Source organism: Orbilia oligospora (assembly GCF_000225545.1).
Source record: "Orbilia oligospora ATCC 24927 unplaced genomic scaffold scaffold00054, whole genome shotgun sequence".
Classification (NCBI taxonomy): Eukaryota; Fungi; Ascomycota; class Orbiliomycetes; order Orbiliales; family Orbiliaceae; genus Orbilia; species Orbilia oligospora.
The window spans coordinates 663,644-685,929 of NW_011645611.1; the positions used below are offsets into that span (position 1 = coordinate 663,644).

The 22,286-nt window shown below is 45.0% G+C and overlaps 5 protein-coding genes across 5 annotated transcripts; 3 read left to right on the forward strand and 2 right to left on the reverse strand.

The window, feature by feature from the left end:
* Window positions 1-169: 169 nt before the first annotated feature.
* Window positions 170-2,024, forward strand: AOL_s00054g220 (uncharacterized protein; the record flags this gene model as incomplete). Its single annotated transcript, XM_011121536.1, has 4 exons — window positions 170-321; window positions 408-1,458; window positions 1,521-1,626; window positions 1,690-2,024. The coding sequence occupies 4 exons, from the start codon at window positions 170-172 to the stop codon at window positions 2,022-2,024; spliced, it is 1,644 nt and encodes a 547-aa protein (XP_011119838.1).
* A 1,825-nt stretch (window positions 2,025-3,849) lies between these two features.
* Window positions 3,850-5,999, reverse strand: AOL_s00054g221 (uncharacterized protein; the record flags this gene model as incomplete). Its single annotated transcript, XM_011121537.1, has 5 exons — window positions 3,850-4,376; window positions 4,453-5,177; window positions 5,237-5,386; window positions 5,469-5,630; window positions 5,704-5,999. 5 exons carry the CDS (start codon window positions 5,997-5,999, stop codon window positions 3,850-3,852), a joined length of 1,860 nt encoding a protein of 619 aa, XP_011119839.1.
* A 5,155-nt stretch (window positions 6,000-11,154) lies between these two features.
* AOL_s00054g222 (uncharacterized protein) lies at window positions 11,155-12,897 on the reverse strand (the record flags this gene model as incomplete). The annotated part of the gene is made up of 1 exon (XM_011121538.1): window positions 11,155-12,897. One exon carries the CDS (start codon window positions 12,895-12,897, stop codon window positions 11,155-11,157), a length of 1,743 nt encoding a protein of 580 aa, XP_011119840.1.
* Window positions 12,898-15,956: 3,059 nt separating this feature from the next.
* AOL_s00054g223 (uncharacterized protein) lies at window positions 15,957-17,520 on the forward strand (the record flags this gene model as incomplete). The annotated part of the gene is made up of 4 exons (XM_011121539.1): window positions 15,957-16,022; window positions 16,225-16,724; window positions 16,784-16,848; window positions 16,910-17,520. 4 exons carry the CDS (start codon window positions 15,957-15,959, stop codon window positions 17,518-17,520), a joined length of 1,242 nt encoding a protein of 413 aa, XP_011119841.1.
* A 2,193-nt stretch (window positions 17,521-19,713) lies between these two features.
* AOL_s00054g224 (uncharacterized protein) lies at window positions 19,714-21,778 on the forward strand (the record flags this gene model as incomplete). The annotated part of the gene is made up of 7 exons (XM_011121540.1): window positions 19,714-19,870; window positions 19,985-20,316; window positions 20,380-20,491; window positions 20,554-20,699; window positions 20,755-21,115; window positions 21,173-21,250; window positions 21,306-21,778. The coding sequence occupies 7 exons, from the start codon at window positions 19,714-19,716 to the stop codon at window positions 21,776-21,778; spliced, it is 1,659 nt and encodes a 552-aa protein (XP_011119842.1).
* Between the last annotated feature and the right edge of the window lie 508 nt (window positions 21,779-22,286).

Below are 22,286 nucleotides of genomic sequence, written 5' to 3' on the forward strand. Positions count from 1 at the left end.
GTTCAGACAAGCGGGATGGGTCTTGCATAGGCAGGTAACGAGCCACGGCATATAAGGGTCAATGCAGGACGATATATATACTCTGTACCACTGTTCCACCCTTATATCTGGAAAGTATTCTAGCCTATTGTCTTTCTTCACACTCTTTGTTACTATAGACAGAATCAAGATGCGACGAGGTTTCGTTGCTACTGCGGTCGCAGTACTCGCTTCAGTGTCACTGGTGCTAGGTGAGGAGGGGTTTCCACGATACCAACCATCCTTCCAGCCACCGGGATTACGCAAACGATATGAAGAAATCTTGAAAGTTGAGCTCGAAAAGTAGGGAGAAGATTCAAAGCGCGAATCCTATACATCAATAAATTGTATATATAATATCTAACTTCATATATTTCATTCACCAATAGACGGGCTTTAGATAGTGCTTCGAATCCTAATGCCATACCATACACCGAGCTTTGGTTTCCCCAAAAGGTCGATCACTTCGACCCTTCCAACAACAACACATTCCAGCAACGATATTGGATATCTACTCATTTTTACAAGCCCGGTGGACCCATTTTTGTTCTCGATGGCGGAGAAACAAGTGGTGCAGGTCGCGTCGAGTACATGCAAACGGGTATTGGGCGATATATCACCGAATACCTTGGAGGCATTGGAATAGTTCTCGAACACAGATACTACGGCAAGAGTTACGTAACTCCAAATCTAACAGTTGAGAATTTGAAATGGTTGAACACGGCACAAAGCTTGAAGGATAATGCATATTTCGCGGAAAATCTGTGGAAAGAGCTTCCTGCGAATTTATCTCACATACGGCCTGATAACGCGCCGTTTATCAGTTATGGTGGGTCTTATGCCGGAGCTAAGTCGGCGTTTTTACAAATCGAGTATCCGGAGATATACTATGGGTCTTTGGCATCGAGTGCGGTGACTTGGGCCGGGGAGAACTTTTGGGAGTATAACGAACCGGTGAGGAAGGTTGGAGATCCCATTTGTATTGCGATCTTAGAAGAGACCTCCAGGAGAATAGATACATACAGCAAGGTGGGAGGACCCATATGGACGGATTTCAAGGGACTTTTTGGAGTGAAAAGGCTGGAGGATCGTGATGCTGCAAATTTTATATTTGGTATCCTTGGAATCTGGCAGCTCGGGAACTGGGATAAGAATCAAAGGGGTGCGAAGGATTGGGATAGATTTTGTGCGAATATTACCGAGGGTGTGGATGAAGACTACAGCAAACCAGGTTTCCCAGAAAAGGTTTTGAGGAGCAGACCTGATTTTGATCTGGAAGAAGGTATTCATAACTTTGCAAGGTGGACGAGGGCGTCATTGGGGAGCAGTTGCGGTGATGAAGACCTTGTGAAGTGCGTAGGAACGTGGGATTTGGGGGGATACGAAGGCGAATCTTTGAGCGAGAGTTGGAAGCTATGGACATGGCAAGTCTGCACAGAGGTAAATATCCCTTCTACTAAGATGCTTCGATCGTAATACTGATGAGAACAATCTTAATATAGTGGGGATATCTTATTCCAGGAGCACCTACTGGTTTCCCGACCTTAGTGCCGCGAATTGTAGATCTCAAGTATCTTCGCCGAATATGTCAAAATTCTTTTAAATTGCGTAAGTTTTACCTTGGCTCCGTAGGTTTGGAGTTCTTGATATTTCCTTACTAACAACTTTTAGCCCCGGATTTTGTCATAGATACATCCAAGGTTCTAAGATACGGTGGCTTCAACCTTACTGCTCCAAGACTGATGTATATCGACGGAACCCACGATCCCTGGCTCTACGCCACGCCCCATAGTATAAATTCTCCGCAAAAGGATAGAAGCGATCGGCTTAGTATTTTGATTCAAGAGGCATGGCATCATAATGATGAAAATGGTTTAGGGGATATCTCAAAGGAGCCGTTGAGGATTCAGGATGTGCATTTCCGAGAAATCGAGGTTGTTAGAGATTGGATTCTGGAGTTCCATAAGAATAAAGGTAATACATGGGAGCCTCCAATGAAGGTTTGAGTGTAGAAACACTGTTTGGTTTACGAGACAAACCCCGAATTTTCTCTTTGCTTCTCCGACACGCGGAGATAAGAAAAGAATTCGAGTGAATAGTTGGACCCTGATGAGTTAATGACCTAATCAAGAAAGACAAGGGGATGGTGGACTTATCCGAGTAGAAGTTATACTCTTCGTCTGTATATTGTGCCGGGTAGCAGTGTCAAAGTTGGGAGGCTGGCTGTCCTATAACTGGATTCTATAATAATATCATAATATAATGATAACATCTGTTATTTACTCAGCTATCTACCTGTCATTCGGGTTGTAGAAAGGGATATCATACAGCTAACCGTGTCAGCACTTTACATATTAGCCAATCATATACTGCATCCGACAAAAACAAGCTTTTCTCCACCTGAGGCCTGGGTACGAGACGAACCCAGGCCGTCATTGCAGATGACCTCAAGAATTGGTAGTCACACGGTACAAGGCAGAAAGATCCAAAGATGAAAGACCGGGATTCGGTTCCTACGGCAAACGTCTCTGCATCTCCAAAGGTGTGGTCCTTCAGGGGGCTGCTCGCATGCTTCAACTTCTTGCTGCCTGTAGCATGTAGTTACATAACTAGCTTGTCCTTGTCGGAACAAATTTCCGGGCGGAGAATATCTACAACTACGAAACGGGCGTATGTTGCGCAATCCGCAAAAAAAAAAGGTCTGTGGCTTGAAACACCCGCACCTTAAGTTGACAGCTATCGACGGGTCTCGGCTTGCTAGTGGCCCTGACCCTCGGCGTGCTTGAATACATGGGTATCCTTCTCCCACATACAGCGTATAGCGCTTTTATCATCCCTTAGTAAGGTGTGTTAGTGGGTTAGTTTACGCAATGCTTATGATGAACTGGCAGATCACAAAAAACGATTTGCATATTACGCTCTTGGTCTTTTTTTTTCGGTGGGGAAGGGGGTGGCGTGAGAGCTCTAGAGATTTTCCTACGTCACGGTATACTACCAGCGTATATTATTCGGATTTCGACGCCGCCTAACAGGTTGTTGCAATATATACTATGTAACACCCTTGTGTGTGATGTACTTCCAAGGCTTCGGGGTTATATAACCCGGCTAATCCGGCATTAGATCACAAGCCTGGTACTTTTGACCCTTGTTGGGCTAGATCTAATCTGGTGTGGGTGAATATATGGGATAGATTTACATGGTTTGGAAACTGCTTCGATTTGGCACACCGGAGCAGGCAGCGGGGAAGATGTTTTTTATACTCACATTAGAAAGTTGGGGAGCTTGTTTGGCATATAAAGAGAATCTAGCTTTTGGATAGGCAGTTATGGGTAATATGTACTCCGCAGTTTCAGGACGAATATCGCTTTAAGGTTTTAGTGATCGAATGCGAGACACCAGGTGGGACAAAAATTACTTTATTCTGCGAGACTTCAACTTACCAAGAAGCCTTGAAGTCCGCTCAGAGATCGTTATTTTGGTTAAATATTTTTATTGTTAAGATAACGAATGTATATATACTCGTTCAGTCATTCGTATTTTAACTATAAGAATTATAATATTAAATACAAATGGTGAACTCCAAAACAAAAAACATCGAACTCCATAAACGACCAGACCCGATGCAGAACTAATATAAACGGAACAGGTATATCTAATTGACGCACATCATCGAGACTCATTAAAAAAGAAAGAAAAGAAAAAAAAATCATCGGGGTATCTTTGTTGTCTCGTGGTCCTCCTCAGTTTTACCAAAAAAAAAGAAAAGAAAGAAAGAAAGAAAGAGAGAAAGAAAGAAGGAAAAAGGAAGGAAGGGAAGAAAGAACGAGGGAATTAGCCCCATCCGAACTGCTCACAGTGAAGAGAGATGCTTGGTCCATTAACCGTGATAGCAGAAGCCGTTGCATTTCTAGCGCATCTCATAAGCTCGGTGGGACCACAGGCTCCGACCGCAACAAGGTCGTTCTGGGTGGCATTTCGGATAGCATCTTGTACGATCATGTCCATCTCCGGCCGGCCATACTCAAAGATATCTCCTCTGAGGCTTCCGTCAGAGCCAATCCTGTTGACTTGTCTAACCTTAGTATCAATGACAAGTTCCAAAGCCTTCTCTGGGATAGAAAGAAGATCGGTTGAGTTTGCATGCGAAGGGCCACCAGGTTTCTCGTCGAAGGTTAAACCGGAGTCTGTACTATCCTGGACGGGAAGAGATCCTTGGAGGTCTTCTGCTGTTGCATTTGTTGGAGACTCTGGGTGTGTATTGATGAGATCCGAAGGCTGGCGAGTGACGAAGATACGCAGGTTTACGATAGGACAGTTCTGTAGTTCCTCAAGTTCCTTTTCGAACCATTTTGTATGGGCTAGTAAAGTGTATTTGTTAGTCTTAATATTAATTTGGTTTAGCACATTAGTTGGTTGGGATCGATTGCAACTTACATCTTTCGCGAATAACCCAAACAAACTCGATGCTTTCGACAGAGCACCGCTTTAGATTGCGGGCGATGTCCGTAGCAATAGCGAATGAAAATGATCCACCGCTACCTCCAGCAAACAGGACAAGACGGTTCATCCTTCGGTAGTCCGGAATATTGCCATATGGGCCATCGAAATAACACCCAAGGGATTCACCAGGATTCAGAACGGCTCTGTCATATAGCTTGCGAGTGAACCCTCTCTGAGCACGGATGATGAACTCGAGGGAGTCGGCCGAAGAAATAGTAAAAGGGTGACTTTGGAAGAGCTTGATTGATGGGATGTTGATAAATCCATGAGATGCAGGCTGGAAAGTCGCAGTTTTATTGAGAACAACCTTGACGCAGTCTCCGGGAAGCGGGTAGATGGTAGCTTTGGTTCCTTTGCTGTAGTGAAATCCACGGAATAATCGAACCAGGCGATCAAAAATCCACATAGCGGATGCCAGGTACAAGGCTGCGCCATATGTCGTTGGCTCGTGGAAACCTAGCGAGGCAACAGCACCAAGAGCGCAGATGATGTGGACGATATAGAACCACTCATATGCTCGTCTGCGGATGAATGCAAAGGAGGATAAGAAGAGTATGGTGAAGAAGATCCAAGCTATCAGACCTGCCCGATATGACCAATCTTCTTGACTGAGACGGGATAAGAAGCTTCCACTCTTCGTCCAGCTATATATGTAAAGGCTGTTTTCGATGTTAGTTAGAATGTTTATCCTTCTAGAATTCTAGGTTTTCCAACTTACGTGACATGGATAGTGCCTTGGATCCAACAGAATCGCCCCGCCCACCTATGGAGGACGTTTAGTCTTTCATGAGAGTACCCTGTGATGAAGGTAAAGGGATTGTTCTTCATGGCCAAAAGAAACACCAAAGCCAAATTGACAAGAGAGAGCCTTAAGACAACAGTACAACAAAATGTTAACACAAATCACTCCCTTCGAAGATACTATGGATTGATATTGGGTTAAATCTTACCATCCACATCTTTTTGAGATGAAACCAGTCCCGTACTTGCCTCCCCATCCCATTCTATAAACAGCGAAAAAGACGTTGAGACCAGTATACACAGCTATTAAACCAAAATGCCCGTTTGAAGTGAATCTGGGCATTTTTCGCAAAGCGATTTTTCGAAATCCTCTGTAAGAAATCAAAAATCAGCCATCCCGATGTCAGTAACATTAAAGACCAATCGATTATTGGAATTACATACCGGAACGGTGATGCAAGCATTCTTCCCATAATTCCTCGACGGCCTTGAAGGTGCATAAATGTTCTCGAAACGTGAAAGAAGATGAATAAAAAGATTATGGCACCCAGGCCCAATCCGTACCATTTCGCCATTTCGCCATTCACGAGTGACATCCAGTGGCGGAATGCACGAAGCTCTTCTTGAGACATTTGGCCAGTACTGCTGCCACCTGTAGAGTTGCCTCCATGGCCGCCTGCGGAGTGCCCACCAGAGCCAGCATCGGCACGAGCCCAAAGTTGTTGAATCGTTGAAGCCATTGTGATAATATGATATACCAAGTGAAAAAGTCTTGGATATATCTATGACCTTGGGCCAACTTGTTGATGAAATATGCAATATTGCTGAGCAGCTATAGATATCCGCTCAAACGACAGGTTGGGACGTCAAGTCTTTATAATTCCCATTCACCGCGGCAACTGGTACACTTTCCAAGCTGTCTTAATCAACCCAAGCTCTGCATGGGTGTAGATTGATAAGATCCCAATATGGGATCTCATACTCTTTCTCCCTCGCATATATTTTCTTTATTTCCTGTGCCTTGTGCATTTGGTCATAGGCACAAGCAAGGGTAGGAGGTAGTCGCAATATCATTCCGGTGCTTGAAGACGTGAACGGGCGGAAGCACTCTGCGGAGTCGGGTTACAGGCTGGAACTTGCCACTAGTATCTCCATGATAAAAAGAAAATATTCCATGGTTAGATCTAGGCACCTTAAGTTTTTGACAAGAGGGGGGTTCCCTGTGGATACCCCTTCTGGGCGCCCATGGGCATTGTGTCGCCGCGGATACTTACAACCTCTAAATAATATGGGGGTCATCCAGGCTACCCAGGTACGGCCCTCCGGGGCCGACTAGCTTGAATCCGCTCTTAAGTAGAAGAATTTCAATTTTTTTTTTTTTTTTTGAAAGAAAAGGTTGTTTTAAGTTTTGTGTATGAATGCTACACTAATCTCTGGGGAAATAAAGAAACTTACATCAGAACAGATGGAGGTAGCTATTTTCAGCGTATAAAACGACCCAATCGCGAATTTACCAAGACGGAATACCAGGTACATAACTTGCGTGTATCAATGGCAAGACAATGCTGCAGTGCTTATCTTTTCTGCATGAAGAGGTTGGGCGGAAGTTAATTTCTTTTTGAATATTAGAATGTGTTGGATATATAGCATTACCAAGTTCTTAGATAATCTCCGTGCCTGCAAAGTATTGCAATATATATCGCGGGGAGGCAGCCGTTGGGCCACGGGGAAATTCATACGTGTACGGATCTGGTTAACTGAAATAAAAGTCTATTTGATTCCCTTGATCAAAAGAAGCTTCCATTTGGCCCCGTTTGAACAGCCCTAGTCCGCTATGCATGGTTCCACTGCACTGTTTAATGTTTGCCCCAGCGCCCTATATAATACTGGCAAATTTAAGAGAGGCAGTTAGCTATCATAGAACCACTGAAAAGTTCGAATGATTCGCATTTCTATTATTTTAATAATGAAAGTTAGGTTACATACCTCGGCAAATTTGCCCTTGAATACCTTCGTCATTCTGGACCGTTCCAGATGGTCGTCCCTGAAAAGTTTTTTATTTATTACGGACCGGCTCTGATTTATGACAGCTGCAAACCGGCCCCAGGGTTCCCGGTCATCGGAAAACAATCGCCTCGTGAGCAAAATACAAGTTTCTTGCACGGATAGGGCGCTGCAAGAGCAGATATTCAACAATGCAATGGGACCGATTTTTTTATTTTTTTATTTGACACTAAGGATGACGCAGACTGTCTGCATAACTGTTATGCTCATGAGATCTTCTTTCAAGGTTCGACTGTATATAAAATATGGAAAAAAGTAGCCAATCTAGTGACCCTGTGCTAAAGAGCGAATTGACTCGCTGACTCCGGCCTGCCGCCCCATGGCCTATATTCGCAAAAGGTGGGGAAAAAAAAATAAAAAAAATACATGAATAAAAAGACAAAAGATTAATGATCTTTGAAGTCGGCCGTTTGACGTTTCTTAGGTATCGATATCCCGCGAGGAGCTTTCGATTTCGAAAGCCCGACCAGTCCGATCAGGCAAGCAGTCAACTTAGACAACCAGGCACTCTTCCCGGAAAACTATGGCTCCGAGAAGTAATAAGCCCGGTGGAGTACATTGGCATTTTCTGGGCCCGCAGCTTAGCATCACTCTACCTGAGGTATGAGGGTCCAGAGCTATTTTATCTTCAACACCGGGAGAACGACACCCGTCCCGTTAAATTTCAGCACTCATGGCCATGAAATGTTCTTGTAAAATGGCATCATCTATTTGAAGCTACCATCTTTGGGTAAATGTGTTGGATAGTATCTCCAACAGTCGCTTGTCGGATACCAACCTTCCAAATCCAACAGCTGCAGCCTACCCTGTCAGTGGGGGGATAGTTATTCCATATGGAAGCAGGCTTTTGCGTAGCGAGGAATTCGTCCTGTAGGTGAGAATATGCGAATGCCTACCGAATGCGCTGCATAGGTGGGACCTTGGGCCGTGTTCTCGGGGAAAAACTATTATAGCCCAAAGTCACAGAGCAAGTCGGAGCTGGCAGGTTAAATTTGCGCTAGGTTACCCTCGACAGCCACAGCGCCGTTTCTTCTGAGAAGCTCAAGAAAGGCAGTTCGCCTTGCGGGTTTCAATAGGACGAACAGCATACTATACTAGCCAGTGCCAGCGAGGTAATCAACAAAATACTGACAATCCAAATGTAAGCATTCCATAAGCATGCCATAATCCAGTGACACCACCAGAAAGAAGAACCCGTCTTGTCCTGTCGACGGATGAGGCTATCTGTCGTCTACCAGTCTATGCCTTGTAATTGGAGAGGCGGCTTTTCGGTGCCTCGGTTCGACGGTTGAACTTTCCGACTTGCAGGCCTTTGCTTTTTTAGCCTCCTCCTCCTCGCCTCCTTACCGCAGGGTTCCACAGTAAAGCGTGCCACACTTTAAAACTCCAATCTATCTTGCATCCACTTTTCTTTGACAATCCATGAAAATATGGAAACATTTATTTTCTATAAAACTGGATGAAATGCTTGTCATTGTTTCATGTACATGGACTGGCAAAAGACGTCACAGAGGGGTTCTGACCTACACTCGGTGATGTTGCATATTATATTATTGGCGGTTGCACCTGCATGAAACCTCTTGACGTTGACTTGGCTGTCCGAATGTCGAGATTCTCGTTGATTGCTCGATTTCGAAAACTCCGCATGAACTACTGAAATGCAGCTAGAATCTTCGACCCGCGGAACATTAACAATGTTCGAATGTTTGGAGGGAATGAGAGCCACATGTGATTATGTCACCCGCTTTGACAAGGTTATTTCCCTCCCGGTTGTCCTTCATCCGATACTCTGTCAAGTTCTCAACTTTAGAGCTTTTTCGGAAAAAAAAAAAAATAATAAAAAATACCCAGACCATGTAAACTCGAGAATATACGTATACCCCTGTAAGATTGGAGACAGAAAGGCAAGATATGATATGATTAGATCCTAAGACCCCACTGGATCAAGATAAAGAAGTTAGAACATCATGATCCCGCATGCGCATGCTGCGCGCATTTGACGACGCCTTAAAGTGATGTTATGTTCCATGCATTATTGACAGTGCTACCTCCCCAAAGCTAACTAGTACACCATTCTCCGGCTGATGATCAGGATAAAATCATATCATATCATATCAAGATTAGATCCTCTTGAGATCTTGTGTGCTGATTATCTCCTCGGCATGATATGATAAGATTTCCGCTGATCTACCATTTCTGTACAATTTTGAACGTTTCCTGTTAACTGCTGCAGCTGTTAGCCGGATTGGTTTCGACAGAATATGCGCATGCGCATGTGGGCAGCTGCATAGAGGGATCCAATCTGCAGCCTGGATACCCGTGTTCTCGCGCCCACCATATCCCGCACTCGAAAGTGACCCCACCCGAGTACTCTACAATCGAAGAATCGGAACATGATCGTCTATTTCACCTACCCTTTACAGATGATATAAACGGGAATCCGAAGTCTAAGTCACTTAGCTCCATGGAACGATACAATTTAATCGAATCAGATGCGATCTAATCAGCATGATTAGGCCTGATAAGACAGCTGTAAATATTTCCATCGACGAAATTTAAATTTCGAGAGCTCGCATGAAAATTTTTGAAAATATCATCGAAGATTACGCATCCCGCTTGCCTCCCCGATCTCGGAAGATGACAATAACTAGCTTTCCGTTAACATCCCACCCGCCTAGGCTGCATGCTGCAGATGGGCTTTGAGGCTAAGCTTTTTTCTACAGTTTTAGCTTCAAAAAAATAACTATTTTGACATCTGATGCCTTGATAATTCCCATATCTCCGGGATCTAATCTACTAATCTGATCAATCTCCACTTTTTTCCTGCGTGGACCCTGTACAAGTCCATCGACTTGCACCGTTTTGGGAAGGCGCCTAAATAATCCAACGGAACCTCAACAACCAAGCAGGCTTGAGTGAAAGCTTCTGTTGAGTTAAGCATTTCTGGATCGCTCAAGAACTCTTGACATGCATATGTTGGGTTCAGCCGTGTTCCATTTGAAAAAGTTTTTCTTGATTAATCCTTGCCATGTGGCCATGAATTCACGTTCAAGTGTTTATATTTGGAAAAAAGATCCGAGTAGGCCGACATGAGGGGTGCCTCTAGCGTCGAACTCACGACGGCTGGCTTATAATTTCTCCTTCATAGGGTACATATACTAGCTAGCTAGCTAGCCAGACTGGAGGCGTAGGGCCCTAGGGGCTTTATGATGTGGCCTGATATCATCATGTTTTGATCCACGAGAATCGAACTCGTGGAATCGGAGATCATGAAATACACGAGATATAGCTTCCGAATTTGACGAGTCGTGGAATCGATCTTGGTCACAAGCCTGAAGTTATAATTGCATTCGTGATATTGAAGGCAACATATTTTTGAGATCGATCGATGCCCGTGGCCCTGTGGCTGCCCCGAAACCTGTAACATACGGGCTTTATGTTTCTAATTATCGGGTTCAACTTAGTAACCTGTTGAGAGTCTTTCCCTAGCTTGGGTTTACAACCCGCCGGTTTGAAATATTGCGGCCGCTCCCCTCCCTGGATGAGGGATTGAGTCCCCTTGGTGGAAGTATTTTGTTATCCCCAATACACCGAACTGCCCCGGGCTCGTATTCTATAATCGTAACTGTCCTTAATTAACTTAGCTTCCCCAGTGACACTACAGACATGAAGATATTAGCTAATAAATTAGATATACAATACACGTAATAATATTTTTAATTTTGAGAATGTACAGAATAACGTAGTTTACACTTTTGGACCCCGAAGACATGCCACCCACAATTGTAGAAACGCCAGCATAAATCACAGCAAGGATATTGCGAAGGACCTTCACCCTAAGTAAACGCTTCTGAAGACTCTTTGGCATTCTGCGAGGTCACTACCTGCCCAAGTCTCAGCGCTTTTCGCTCTCTCCCCAATAACCCCCAACATCACACCGGCAAAGCAAAATGCCGCAACGTCTTCCTTCAGCTCATCGAGATGTCTGTCGTTCATGACACCAACTTCCCCCCACCCCATCCACCCGTCTAATACCTTGCACATTCTGCTTGCGAACTCCTCTTCGAAGAGCATTTTATAAAGAATGCCCTCGCATATCTGCTGCACGTTAACCGACGTTGGCACATAGCCTTCCTTCTTGAGATATTCCAAACAGGCACCGGATACAATAGCCTGCGTGACTCGATGACTCGTTAATGCGAGTTCTTTCTTCCTGAACTCCTCTTCCTGTCGCTCTCTTTGTTCATCCCGTTGCTTTTGTAGCATTGCCTGCGCACTTGCCATCTGCCGTGAACGTTGTGCTTGTTGACGCATCGCCTCTGGCATGTTTTTCTCCAACTCGCGCTGTCTCATCCCGTCTAAAAATTCTTTATGCCTCTGTTCGTGGAATGCTTTGACTTTAGCTTCCCTTCGAGCGACCATCATTGGGGTGTCTTCTTCCTCCAAAAGTCCGAGCCAGACAAGGGTACCGTGCGGCATTGTATCTTTTTGCGCGAACCTCATAACATCCATCGGAATCGAATACTTCCACAGACCTTTGTGGTATTCCCCCAAGGTTGTCACAGCACCAGCGGCGAACCAGACGTTCATATTGCAGGTGGCTCCTGGATATTGAAATTTAAGATGCTCTATGCGGAACGAACCGTAGACGTCTGATCCGTCTAGTGTCTCGATTTTTGCATCCTCGAGCCCGGTAGATCCAAGGAATAGTCGAACTGGGAGCCGGGACTTCGAGTCCTCAGCACCCCAGTGGGCTGGTGTATTAATCGCAGGGAAAGGAGGTGGCGGGGCTTCTTTCTCGGCGGCTGGAGGATCGGCCTTGATATCGCCAGATTTTTCGCTAGATTCACCAGCTGTGTCCGGAATCTCTGCTGGCTCCTCTTCTACGGCTGGCTCCGCGGCCTTTTCGAGCAGTAATTCGCTGCCCTGAAGTCTTGCCCAGTAAGGAGGTAAGCTACCTTCGTTCCTTGAACCAAGTTCATCGGCCCAGAAGAGACTGAGACTTAGGTGTCCTTCTGCCTCCTCAGGATTGCTGACAACAAGGACACTTCTCTTCGCCGAGCCAGAGGTAGTTAACAGCCTCGTCATCCGAGGTGTTTGTAAACCCATTGTCTTCAGCATTCTGACGCCCTCCGCGTCTGGTACTGCCCCTCGGTCCAGCAAAAATGTCACCAATTTTTCAAAATCAATTTCTGCCTGTGGTTGTACCATCCTTTCCCTAAGTCGCAGATGATAATGAACCCTTCCCGTAACTATTTTATGCCAATGGAAAATTGTCCAGCTACCCCCGCGGATTCCAGATCTTTCGTCCGATTTTTTCCAGTATTCGATGTCATCTCTTTGTAAAGGCTGTATCGAATATCGAGGGTGTTCGACTTCGACGGTGCCAGACATTAGAGAAGTACGCGTAACAGCCTTGAGGTAATTACGACGGAGTTCTCGGCGGATGTGATGCTGAGTGATTATAGCGACAAGAAATGTATAAAGGACAGGCATAACACCCAATACAGCGAGCGGAACACCGATGTAGGTGATAATATCGGACGCACTCGTTCCATCGTCGCTGTTGCCCATCTTGGTAGTTTCCTAGCCGAATTTGAAGTTGCTGGTTCGGATATTATAGGCTGCTGGTATTTTGAACTCGGATTCGGGACAATTGGGTCGACCGCACGTATCGAATCTATCGGACTACTCGAGTGGCAGGTCTAGGTATATAAGATATAATTCGTGAAGGCCTTCGAGGAGTCATAGTTAGTCATGCTCGCTCCATGATGCCGAAATATCGGTTATCGATTTCAGGGGAAAGACTCGTCGACTGCCTTACCGCTTTCCTAAGGCACTTTTGACATCCAAAAGTGCAATTCTCCTGCCGCTGCGGGACAAATGTTAAAATCCGCTCCGCGATGTTGTAATTTGCACGACAACCGACGCAACAGTACGATAAGACGTTGAGATGCCGAATCCCAGTGCTTCTGCCTATGGATATTGTGAATAGATAGTTGAGAATCCCATTTTGACAATGAAAGACAGTCGCGACACGATTCCGCGAGGTCTAAGACGGGGATAGATTCAAAAACGCTTGGACCCACATCGAACTTAAGCGGCGACCCTTAATCTCGCCAAGGCCTGTTCCTGAATCTGCGTCTTGGGCACACGGCCTGTGTGGTCAAACAAAGGGCAGTTCACGTGGTTTGCATCATATGGAAATAGATTTCACGATAAGATAGAACTCAAAGTCCATATATACATAGTAGATATTATGTATTGACAGTATAGTAGCACATACATAGTAGACAAAATCAAGAAATGTTATCAGATATAACCTTGTCATAACTTTAATTTTAAAAATATTCTCGCTTGGTGTTTTTAATGCTGCAGAACATACGGAGTACCTAAGACAGTTCAGTGACAAGTCTGATTACAGGGTAGATATATATCATGATAATCGATAATAACGTTTATAACCAAGGATATTATAATACAGGCCTATAATGGACCTAGGGAATGGGACGGAATGTATGAGCTTCTAGACCCATAAGCCCTAATGCTACAGAATTTCTACAGAAAGTCACATGCGAAGATATAAAAGTCTACGGAAGTCGGCATAAGTTTGGGACACAGGTCGTCTCACCACCAGAACAGTGTTGCGTAGATGTTTTCTTGGCCAGGGTTGGACTTGTCCCTTCGCTTCAACGGCCACATATCTTTCTCCATTCATCCTTGATGGTTTTTCTCTCTCTTTGATTCAGTACAAGACTTGTAAAAGAGAAACCAATATATCCTTGACACTATCTACACAATACGTATAGTACGACGAGGCCATTTTTGGAACTGACAGATATGAAAAATTGTCAGCTGCTTATTCGAGCAATCTCAATCACCAGCTGTCTGATCACCAACGGGAAGCCTCCTGTCAATCTTCGACGCGGCTGAAACGACCTGTTCCTGCTTACTACAAGTTGGGGGTTCTCGACCTCTCGATCCTAAGTATGAGAAGACGTCCCCTCCGATTTTAGACGGATTCTAGCCCGTGGAGTGCAGGTTCGGGTAGGCGAGGAGGGCTTCAGTAAAATACCGAAAATCTGAAACCAGCCCGCCCTTGATTCAATACATATTGCCAAACACTTGCAAAGTCCGCAAGTGACTATTTGGGACACATGCAATATATACAATAACCGTCGACAACTCGTACCGATGCGTATTGTTAGTTCCAGTAGCTATCTGCCGCGCCGTACATGCCACTTCATCCAATTTCCCAGAAATGAGATTTTGAATAGATTCATTTCTCCTCACAGATGCATTGCATATCGCATTGTCTTATTCAAGTTCTCCATGCCAGCCAACGCGAATCGAAGAACAGTGAGATGCCAGCGAGCGAGAGGATGGGGCGCCGCCACGATCTCGTTCAAATTTGACCAAATCAACGACGGTATCTGCCGTTCCCCACCACTTTCCTCATGCCACGATTCGACGGAACCGCAGGCCCAGAAACAAGATCGGGGTAGGGCAGCCTAGACACAGCTGTTTTAAGCTCCATGGTGTTAAGGCAAAGAAACCCCATAGGCCAGGCCGGAAAACCAAGAACCCAGTCACTAGCTGGGAAATAAGACCCAGGGATCGACCAAAACGTCGAACAGTGACCCAATCACCAGCGACATGCCACCTTTGGAAATCAACCCCTCCGACGGGCGCAGAAACGGCGTACTGGGAAAGTGCCTGTCGTCGGCTCGTGGTTTCACAAGAACGAAAATGGGAACGAATGGGAATCTCTTTCTATTTTGTCGCAATCGCTTTCGACGATTTCTCTTTGTTAAAATCGATAATTTCTCGCAGAGTGTCGATATTTTGCGTTTTTAAGCAGATCAAGTGAGAATTCGGCAGCCTATCTATTCTGAGAAACAAATTTATTTTATCCTCCCCAACCGCATTTTCCTTTTATTTTATCACTCTATCACGGTTATCAAAAAAGATTAGACAAAGGGTGGTACGAAGCTAAGCAAAGGTAGTCAATGCCGTCATTCGTTCCCTAACTTCATGCGCTTGCGATCCCCATTGTAGATGTTTTGGGAAGGGTCCATCCTTTGGAACAGCTCCAAGCGAAACTACCACAGACACACCTCCAGACAACTGGCGAGCCTTCTAACCATCTTTTTTGACAGCTTCCGACTTAAAAGTAGTCTGCGCTCTTTTCTTTTGATTATTCACGTCTTTGAACAAAACTTGCGTGATTATCATTCCCAACGGGTTGGAATTGCTGGTCCGGCTTATTATTCTTCTTTCTTTCTTTCGACGCTTTGTATACACACATTCTTTTAGTCGTTTCTTGCCTGGATTTTCGGTCCCAAATTATAGGCCGTTGGCTTATTGTCTCTTTATTCCTTTAGAGGCGTTTAATTCGATCAAGCCTATCTTCCTTTGCACTGGCTTTGCAGCTCACATTTGACGGAAGTTTCCTCGTGTTTCCTTTTCGTCGCCACCAACATTGTTGCTTCGACTATACTAGTATCATGTCGAGGTAGTTAGTGAAGGACCCAACATCTATACCAACTATATAGATTCGACGTGTGCCCCCGACAAGGTCTTAGAGGAAGGGAAGGGAAGGAAGGAAGGGGAGAGAGGTGTTCAACAGCGCCATGGATAGAGCATATACCCTCTCCGAAGTAGCGCAGTGGCCGAAGGCGAATTATGTCAACCCAGAAGTATATGGAACCTACCTACCTCCTGTAGAAGGCCTTCTATTGGCTTTATCGTCGACAGCGGTGATATTACGAGTGGTAACGAGGGGGGTTGTGACAAGAAGCTTGGGTATTGATGATATAATTATCATTCCGGCTTGGGTAATATAAAGTGGGCTCCATGAGAATGAGATGTAAAATACTAATACAATGCGTGTGTATATAGGGTTTCGCAATTGCCGACTCGCTCTCCCACTTCAAAACTCTCAAATATGGTTGGGGAAGGCACATGTGGGACATCGACTGGCGGAATGCGCAGGATATTCTATTCTGGCAGTGGGTTAATGGTTGGGCGTTCTCATTCAGTGTCATGTTCACCAAAGTCTCGATTCTCTGCTTTTACCTGCGTGTCGCAAGCGAGAAAGGATTTAGGTGGGCTATCTACATCGTCCTGGCTTTTTTCTTAGCATGGAGTTTAGGCCTAGCGATTCCGATGATCTTTCAGTGCCAACCAGTGCAATCAACATGGCAGCTGTTAGGGCAAGGTATTTCGAAAAGATCTTGTATTCCTTACGAGTCCTTCAAACACTTGAATATGGCACAGGGAGGGCTGAACTTGATGAGCGACATAATTCTATTTTTCTTGCCATTAACAACAGTTATAGCAATGAAAAGGCCAATGAAGGAAAGGGCGGCATTGATCGGGCTGTTTTCTCTCGGTTTACTGTATGTTTCCATTTCGTCTGGTTAACTCGTTATTATGGGAACAAAACTAATGGGTCTAGTGTCTGTATATTCGCAGGTCTGAGACTAAAGGCTTTGCACAAAACATTTGAAGGCGATCATACTTGTATGTCCTTTATCCCTTGAGGCTTTTTTGAGACATCGTGGGCTAATAATTAATGACACAGGGTATGGCTATGAACTCTGGCTTTGGGTTAGTCTCGAAGTCCATATCGGTATCATAATTGCGAGCCTGCCCGGAATTAGACTATCGTTTATTATGCTATTCCGCCAAGTTCCCCTCTTCACAGCTCATGATCAAGTCGAAAGCACACTATTCTCCAATCCGGATTTGAAATTGACGGCAAACCCTCTAGCGACTTCGAATGGCCGCTACTTCGACGATAACACGACTATTACCACAATATCAGCGATCGACCGAAGTGGTAGCGGCTCAGGGGCTCACGGAAACGGCATGCTCAAACATAGCCCATCGCTTCTACAGCGTCTGAAACTGGCTGGAGGTGGACATAGGTCGAATAAATCAATAACCGATGAAAAGGATTTCGATTTTAATTCACAGATCGGAAGGTCTAGAAGTGCGACTTTGCAATCCACACTAGGTGCTGGGGATGACTTTGAAGAAATTGCAGTGCCACCACCGACATTTGGGGGGTTTTTGGTATACAAGAGTACTGAGATCACAGTTACAAGTGAACCTGCGTATGGGTCGCATGGAAATGGGGGGCCAGGGAGTTCTCTGGCTCAAGATTCTCCACGTGAAAAGGAGTTTTTGTGATCACGAGTCTTTCTTCAAAAAAACACGCCTCGAATACGGTGCCGAGCTTTCGTTCATTTTCGGCTGTGTATATCGACGTATACAAAAAAAAAACGAAAAAAAAATCATATACCCAACTTTATTTCAAATTATACCTGTATATTTTACTTAAATTTCTTTTTGGTTTTCGCGCCTGGAATTCTTTTTATACGGAGTTACTGTTTGGTATTGATTTGGATATGCGGCAATAATGAGGTTAACAGGGTTACCTGGACGAGTTTACGGAAGGAAAGGAGCCGCTATGATATTTGTAGCCCAACAAAATTATGTATATATGACTATAAAGGATTTATCACGAATTCGAAACCCATATGAATACCTCTAATACTTCCACTCAATCCCTTGCTTGTATTTCTCTATCCTCACAAGTTTATGCCTAGTTTAAAGGCGAATGCGAAAAGATGCAACTAGCCTACGGCCCGTGCATCGTCATGATAACTGCAGCAGCGCTATGCACATATCCGGGTATACTGCACAAATGAAAAGCCCCTTGACCGATAATTTAAAATTAAAGTTCCTGGAATCTCGAAATTCCGTCGGTAGGTGGAACTATAGTAGCAAATACTCCCTGCAATGCCCCAAGTCGTCATAATCTTATGCAAGATATCGATCCGCGAGGTACGTCTCTAATTATTCGCCAACTTCACGTGCAGGATATTCACCAGATTCGTAACCATGTGATAAAATACAATAGAACTGCACTCCTATAGCCTTACGAGCATATAGACGAGGACGAGGCTTCCATAAGTCTGCATACAGTATGGGAAGATCATGGCACTCTCAGTGTGAATATGGTGGCTAGTGGGTGAGTGCCGATGAGATATGTTCGGATATACGTATGAGGCATTACCTTCCGATAATTGGAGCAATGTCCAGGGTATTCATAAAAGTCCCGGATAGACTGGCTTGATTAGAAAATGATATTCCAGTAAAAGTGACTTTATGGTATGAGGTATCGGGTGAAAGAATTACTCTAGAGTGTTATCTAAGCTATGGTACATCAAGGGTGTTCTACACTCATCATGTCCTGCTGGCCAGTCTTGTAACTCGTTTTGTGGTAATTTTTGTGTTGGTGTCACAGATCTCTCGGCTTCAAGACCGCTGGGACAACACGCGCGACGACCATCTGTAGCTGTCGCTTTTACGTGTCGAAAGAAAGCTATCGTAATAATTAAATGTAATCTCTGATCTATTCACCCGAACCCAATCCAATCCATCACCATCGCCAGTCAGCCCCAAAACTGGCAGGGTATACTCAGGCTTCATACTTTACATGTCGAGATCCAAACACTAAGTACTGACCACCATGTGCACCATCTAAGTTTCTTTCCGGCTTCTGTCCACCAATCAGGTGCATCCATTTAGGCTTCACCAGAACCTGTGGCGCAAGAGCTCCGTTCACAACCATCCACCGCCACTTTCTGACGAATCGGGGAAGTCTAAACGTGCTTATATTGGCTGACGTTAAGGCCTTCTGTGGCGGGTTACCCCTCCTTCTGCAGGAAATTCAAGCACACGCTAATACTGGAACCCTCGTGCGTGCCAGCGAACAAACCCCCCAATCGTCAAAGTCAAAAAAAGTCCCATCGGCAAACTCGAATTCCATCTTGTCTAGCGAAACGGCGGTTTCTATCAGGATCTGGCGGCTGTTGACGTCGATTAGGAACTGTGAGGATTATATCCCTTTACCCTAAGCTTGCCGTGACGAAGCTTTGTCGCTTATACCGAGTTGGTTACCATGTTAGGTTCAACGATTTGGTAATTTTGCAGCTGCCACTTGAGAGCTTCAAGCACTCCTAAGCATTAGGATTAAGATTATTTGCCGCTCCGATTTGCCCCCCTGCTCAACCTGCACAAGACTTACTCAAACAATCTCCACTTGAGTGTCGGCGACTCTACTCTTTCCCTCGTATCAACTTCATTCTTTGACATCCAAGGACATCTTTCTGGGGTAGTTGCGTGTCAGGATCCGTTTGTTAAGCACATCTTTCAGCAGCCTCCTATTCTAAAGTCAGCCGTAGCTCCACTCTTCTCAACTTCGACTACTTACACACCGACCACAGCCACCCCACGAAAGTATCGGAAGCTTCATTACAACTAAACTACTTAAGCACTTTTGAATTGGGAACTTAGCTCATACCTACGACATTCATCATGGCGGACGCAGCAGCTTTGGCGAAAGAGAACACCGCGAAAATCGAGGCGGCCATCAAAGCGGTTCAGGAGAAGAAACCCGTTCCTGAGATCGATTTTACCCTGCATACTATGGAAGATGGGACCACGGTCAGCACACAAGAGAGAGTCATCAAAGGTACATACAACCTCAAGATATTCATGATATTATGATATCGACCAGTTCCTCCTCATTGCCCATCGGCCTTCGCCGCTACTATCTACGGAGCCTAACTGATAGATGGGGTGATAGATGTCCAAGCCCCTGCTACCCAAAAACCGACGGATGAGCAGTTCTACGACCCGACAGATGCCACCAAACCTAATCTCACATTCCTGAAGCAGCACTTCTACCGGGAAGGCCGTTTGACGGAAGAGCAGGCCCTCTTCATCATCCAAAGGGGAACCGAAATTCTTCGGAAGGAGCCGAATCTGTTGGAGATGGATGCCCCTATCACAGTATGCGGTGATGTCCATGGCCAATACTACGATTTGATGAAACTCTTCGAAGTTGGTGGCAATCCTGAAGAAACCAGATATTTATTCTTGGGAGATTATGTCGACAGAGGCTACTTCAGTATTGAGGTAAGTTCGATGATCTCCCTGCTCCATTGAATGTTAGATTGGAGTACCTAACAAATGAAACAGTGTGTCCTATATCTCTGGGCTCTCAAAATTCATTACCCAGATACCCTTTGGCTACTTCGCGGAAACCATGAGTGCAGGCATCTCACAGACTATTTTACTTTCAAACTTGAGTGTATGACGTCATCAAAAAATGATTTTTAGAGGATATACAACTGATGAAGCTTTGGTGAAAAGGCAAACACAAGTATACCGAGAGAGTTTACGATGCATGCACAGAATCGTTCTGTTCCTTGCCGTTGGCTGCCGTTATGAACAAGCAGTTCCTTTGCATCCACGGTGGTCTTAGTCCGGAATTACATACCCTCGACGACATCCGAGCTGTAAGATAGTTCTTTGAGATCTGCTACAACTGCGCTTTCTAACTCCATGTGGTAGATCGACCGATTCCGTGAGCCACCCACTCAGGGCCTCATGTGCGACATCTTGTGGTCCGATCCATTGGAAGAGTTCGGCCAAGAGAAGACGAACGACTTTTTCACACACAACCATGTCCGCGGGTGCTCTTACTTCTTCTCGTATCCTGCTGCCTGCAATTTCCTCGAAAAGAACAACCTTCTCTCGGTTATCCGAGCCCACGAAGCGCAAGATGCTGGATACCGTATGTATCGGAAAACAAAAACGACCGGCTTCCCCAGCGTTATGACTATCTTCTCTGCACCAAATTATCTAGATGTCTACAACAACAAGGCTGCCGTACTGAAATACGAAAATAATGTTATGAATATCAGGCAATTTAGTGAGTGGAATGTTTAAGAAACATGGTCCAGGATTATGAATTGCTAATTGGCCCTAGATTGTACACCCCATCCGTACTGGCTACCTAACTTCATGGATGTCTTTACCTGGTCACTCCCCTTCGTCGGCGAGAAGAGTTAGTATTCAGTCTGTTCCTGAGCTACCCGATATACACTCTGACAATCCTCTAGTCACCGACATGCTTATCGCTATTCTCAACACCTGCTCTAAGGACGAACTCGAAACCGAAACACCGCTCTCTGCTGAACCTTCCTCGCCTCCAATTAGCGAATCGGGTGGGGATCCAGAAAATCTCGAAGCCAAACGCCGCGCCATCAAGAACAAAATTTTGGCCATTGGTCGTCTTTCGCGTGTTTTCCAGGTCCTCCGTGAGGAATCAGAAAGTATCACAGAGCTTAAAACCGCCGCCGGTGGCAAGCTACCGGCTGGTACATTAATGTTGGGTGCTGAAGGTATCAAGAATGCGATTCACGGATTTGAGGATGCCAGAAAGGTCGACTTGCAAAATGAAAGGTTGCCACCTACTGCCGAGGAAGTTAACACCAAGGAGGAGGAATCGAGAAAGGAAGCGATCCAGAAAGCAGTCCAGAGCGCCGATAAGGACCCGCAACTAAACAAGATCGCCAGAAGGATCAGCATGTAAGAATCTTTCATTAAAGTCGACACGGATGATTAGACGCTAATGGCTTTTTTTTTGACAGATCTCGAAAGGGCGACTGAGGAATACTTGGACTGTGTCCTCTTCCTTCTATTTTCAGCGCTTTTAACAAGACTAGCGATCTCGTTTTCAATTCAGTGGCTAGATGTATCCTATTACCCACGCCGGTTCTCCGATTATGACACTTTTCTATTCCTGAAGATACCTCTCTTCCAATCCTGTATACGGAGAATCTGGCCGATTGCTCCCTTGTCCCTTTTTAGTACACTTTTTTTACTTTTGTTTTCCGGGAAACTTACTCTTAAACTATTGAAATGGAAGAAGTTCTCGTCTCTTTTCTTTTGGTCTTTTGATACAGGAAACGGAAACTTCGAAAGTAGATATGATGACAATGGAAATACGCTATAAAATGGTTAGATGCCGTTGTACCCATTCTTTGGCTCACTCCTACACCAAGGCCCCGTAATCTGTAGCCTTTCATCGTTTTGTTTCG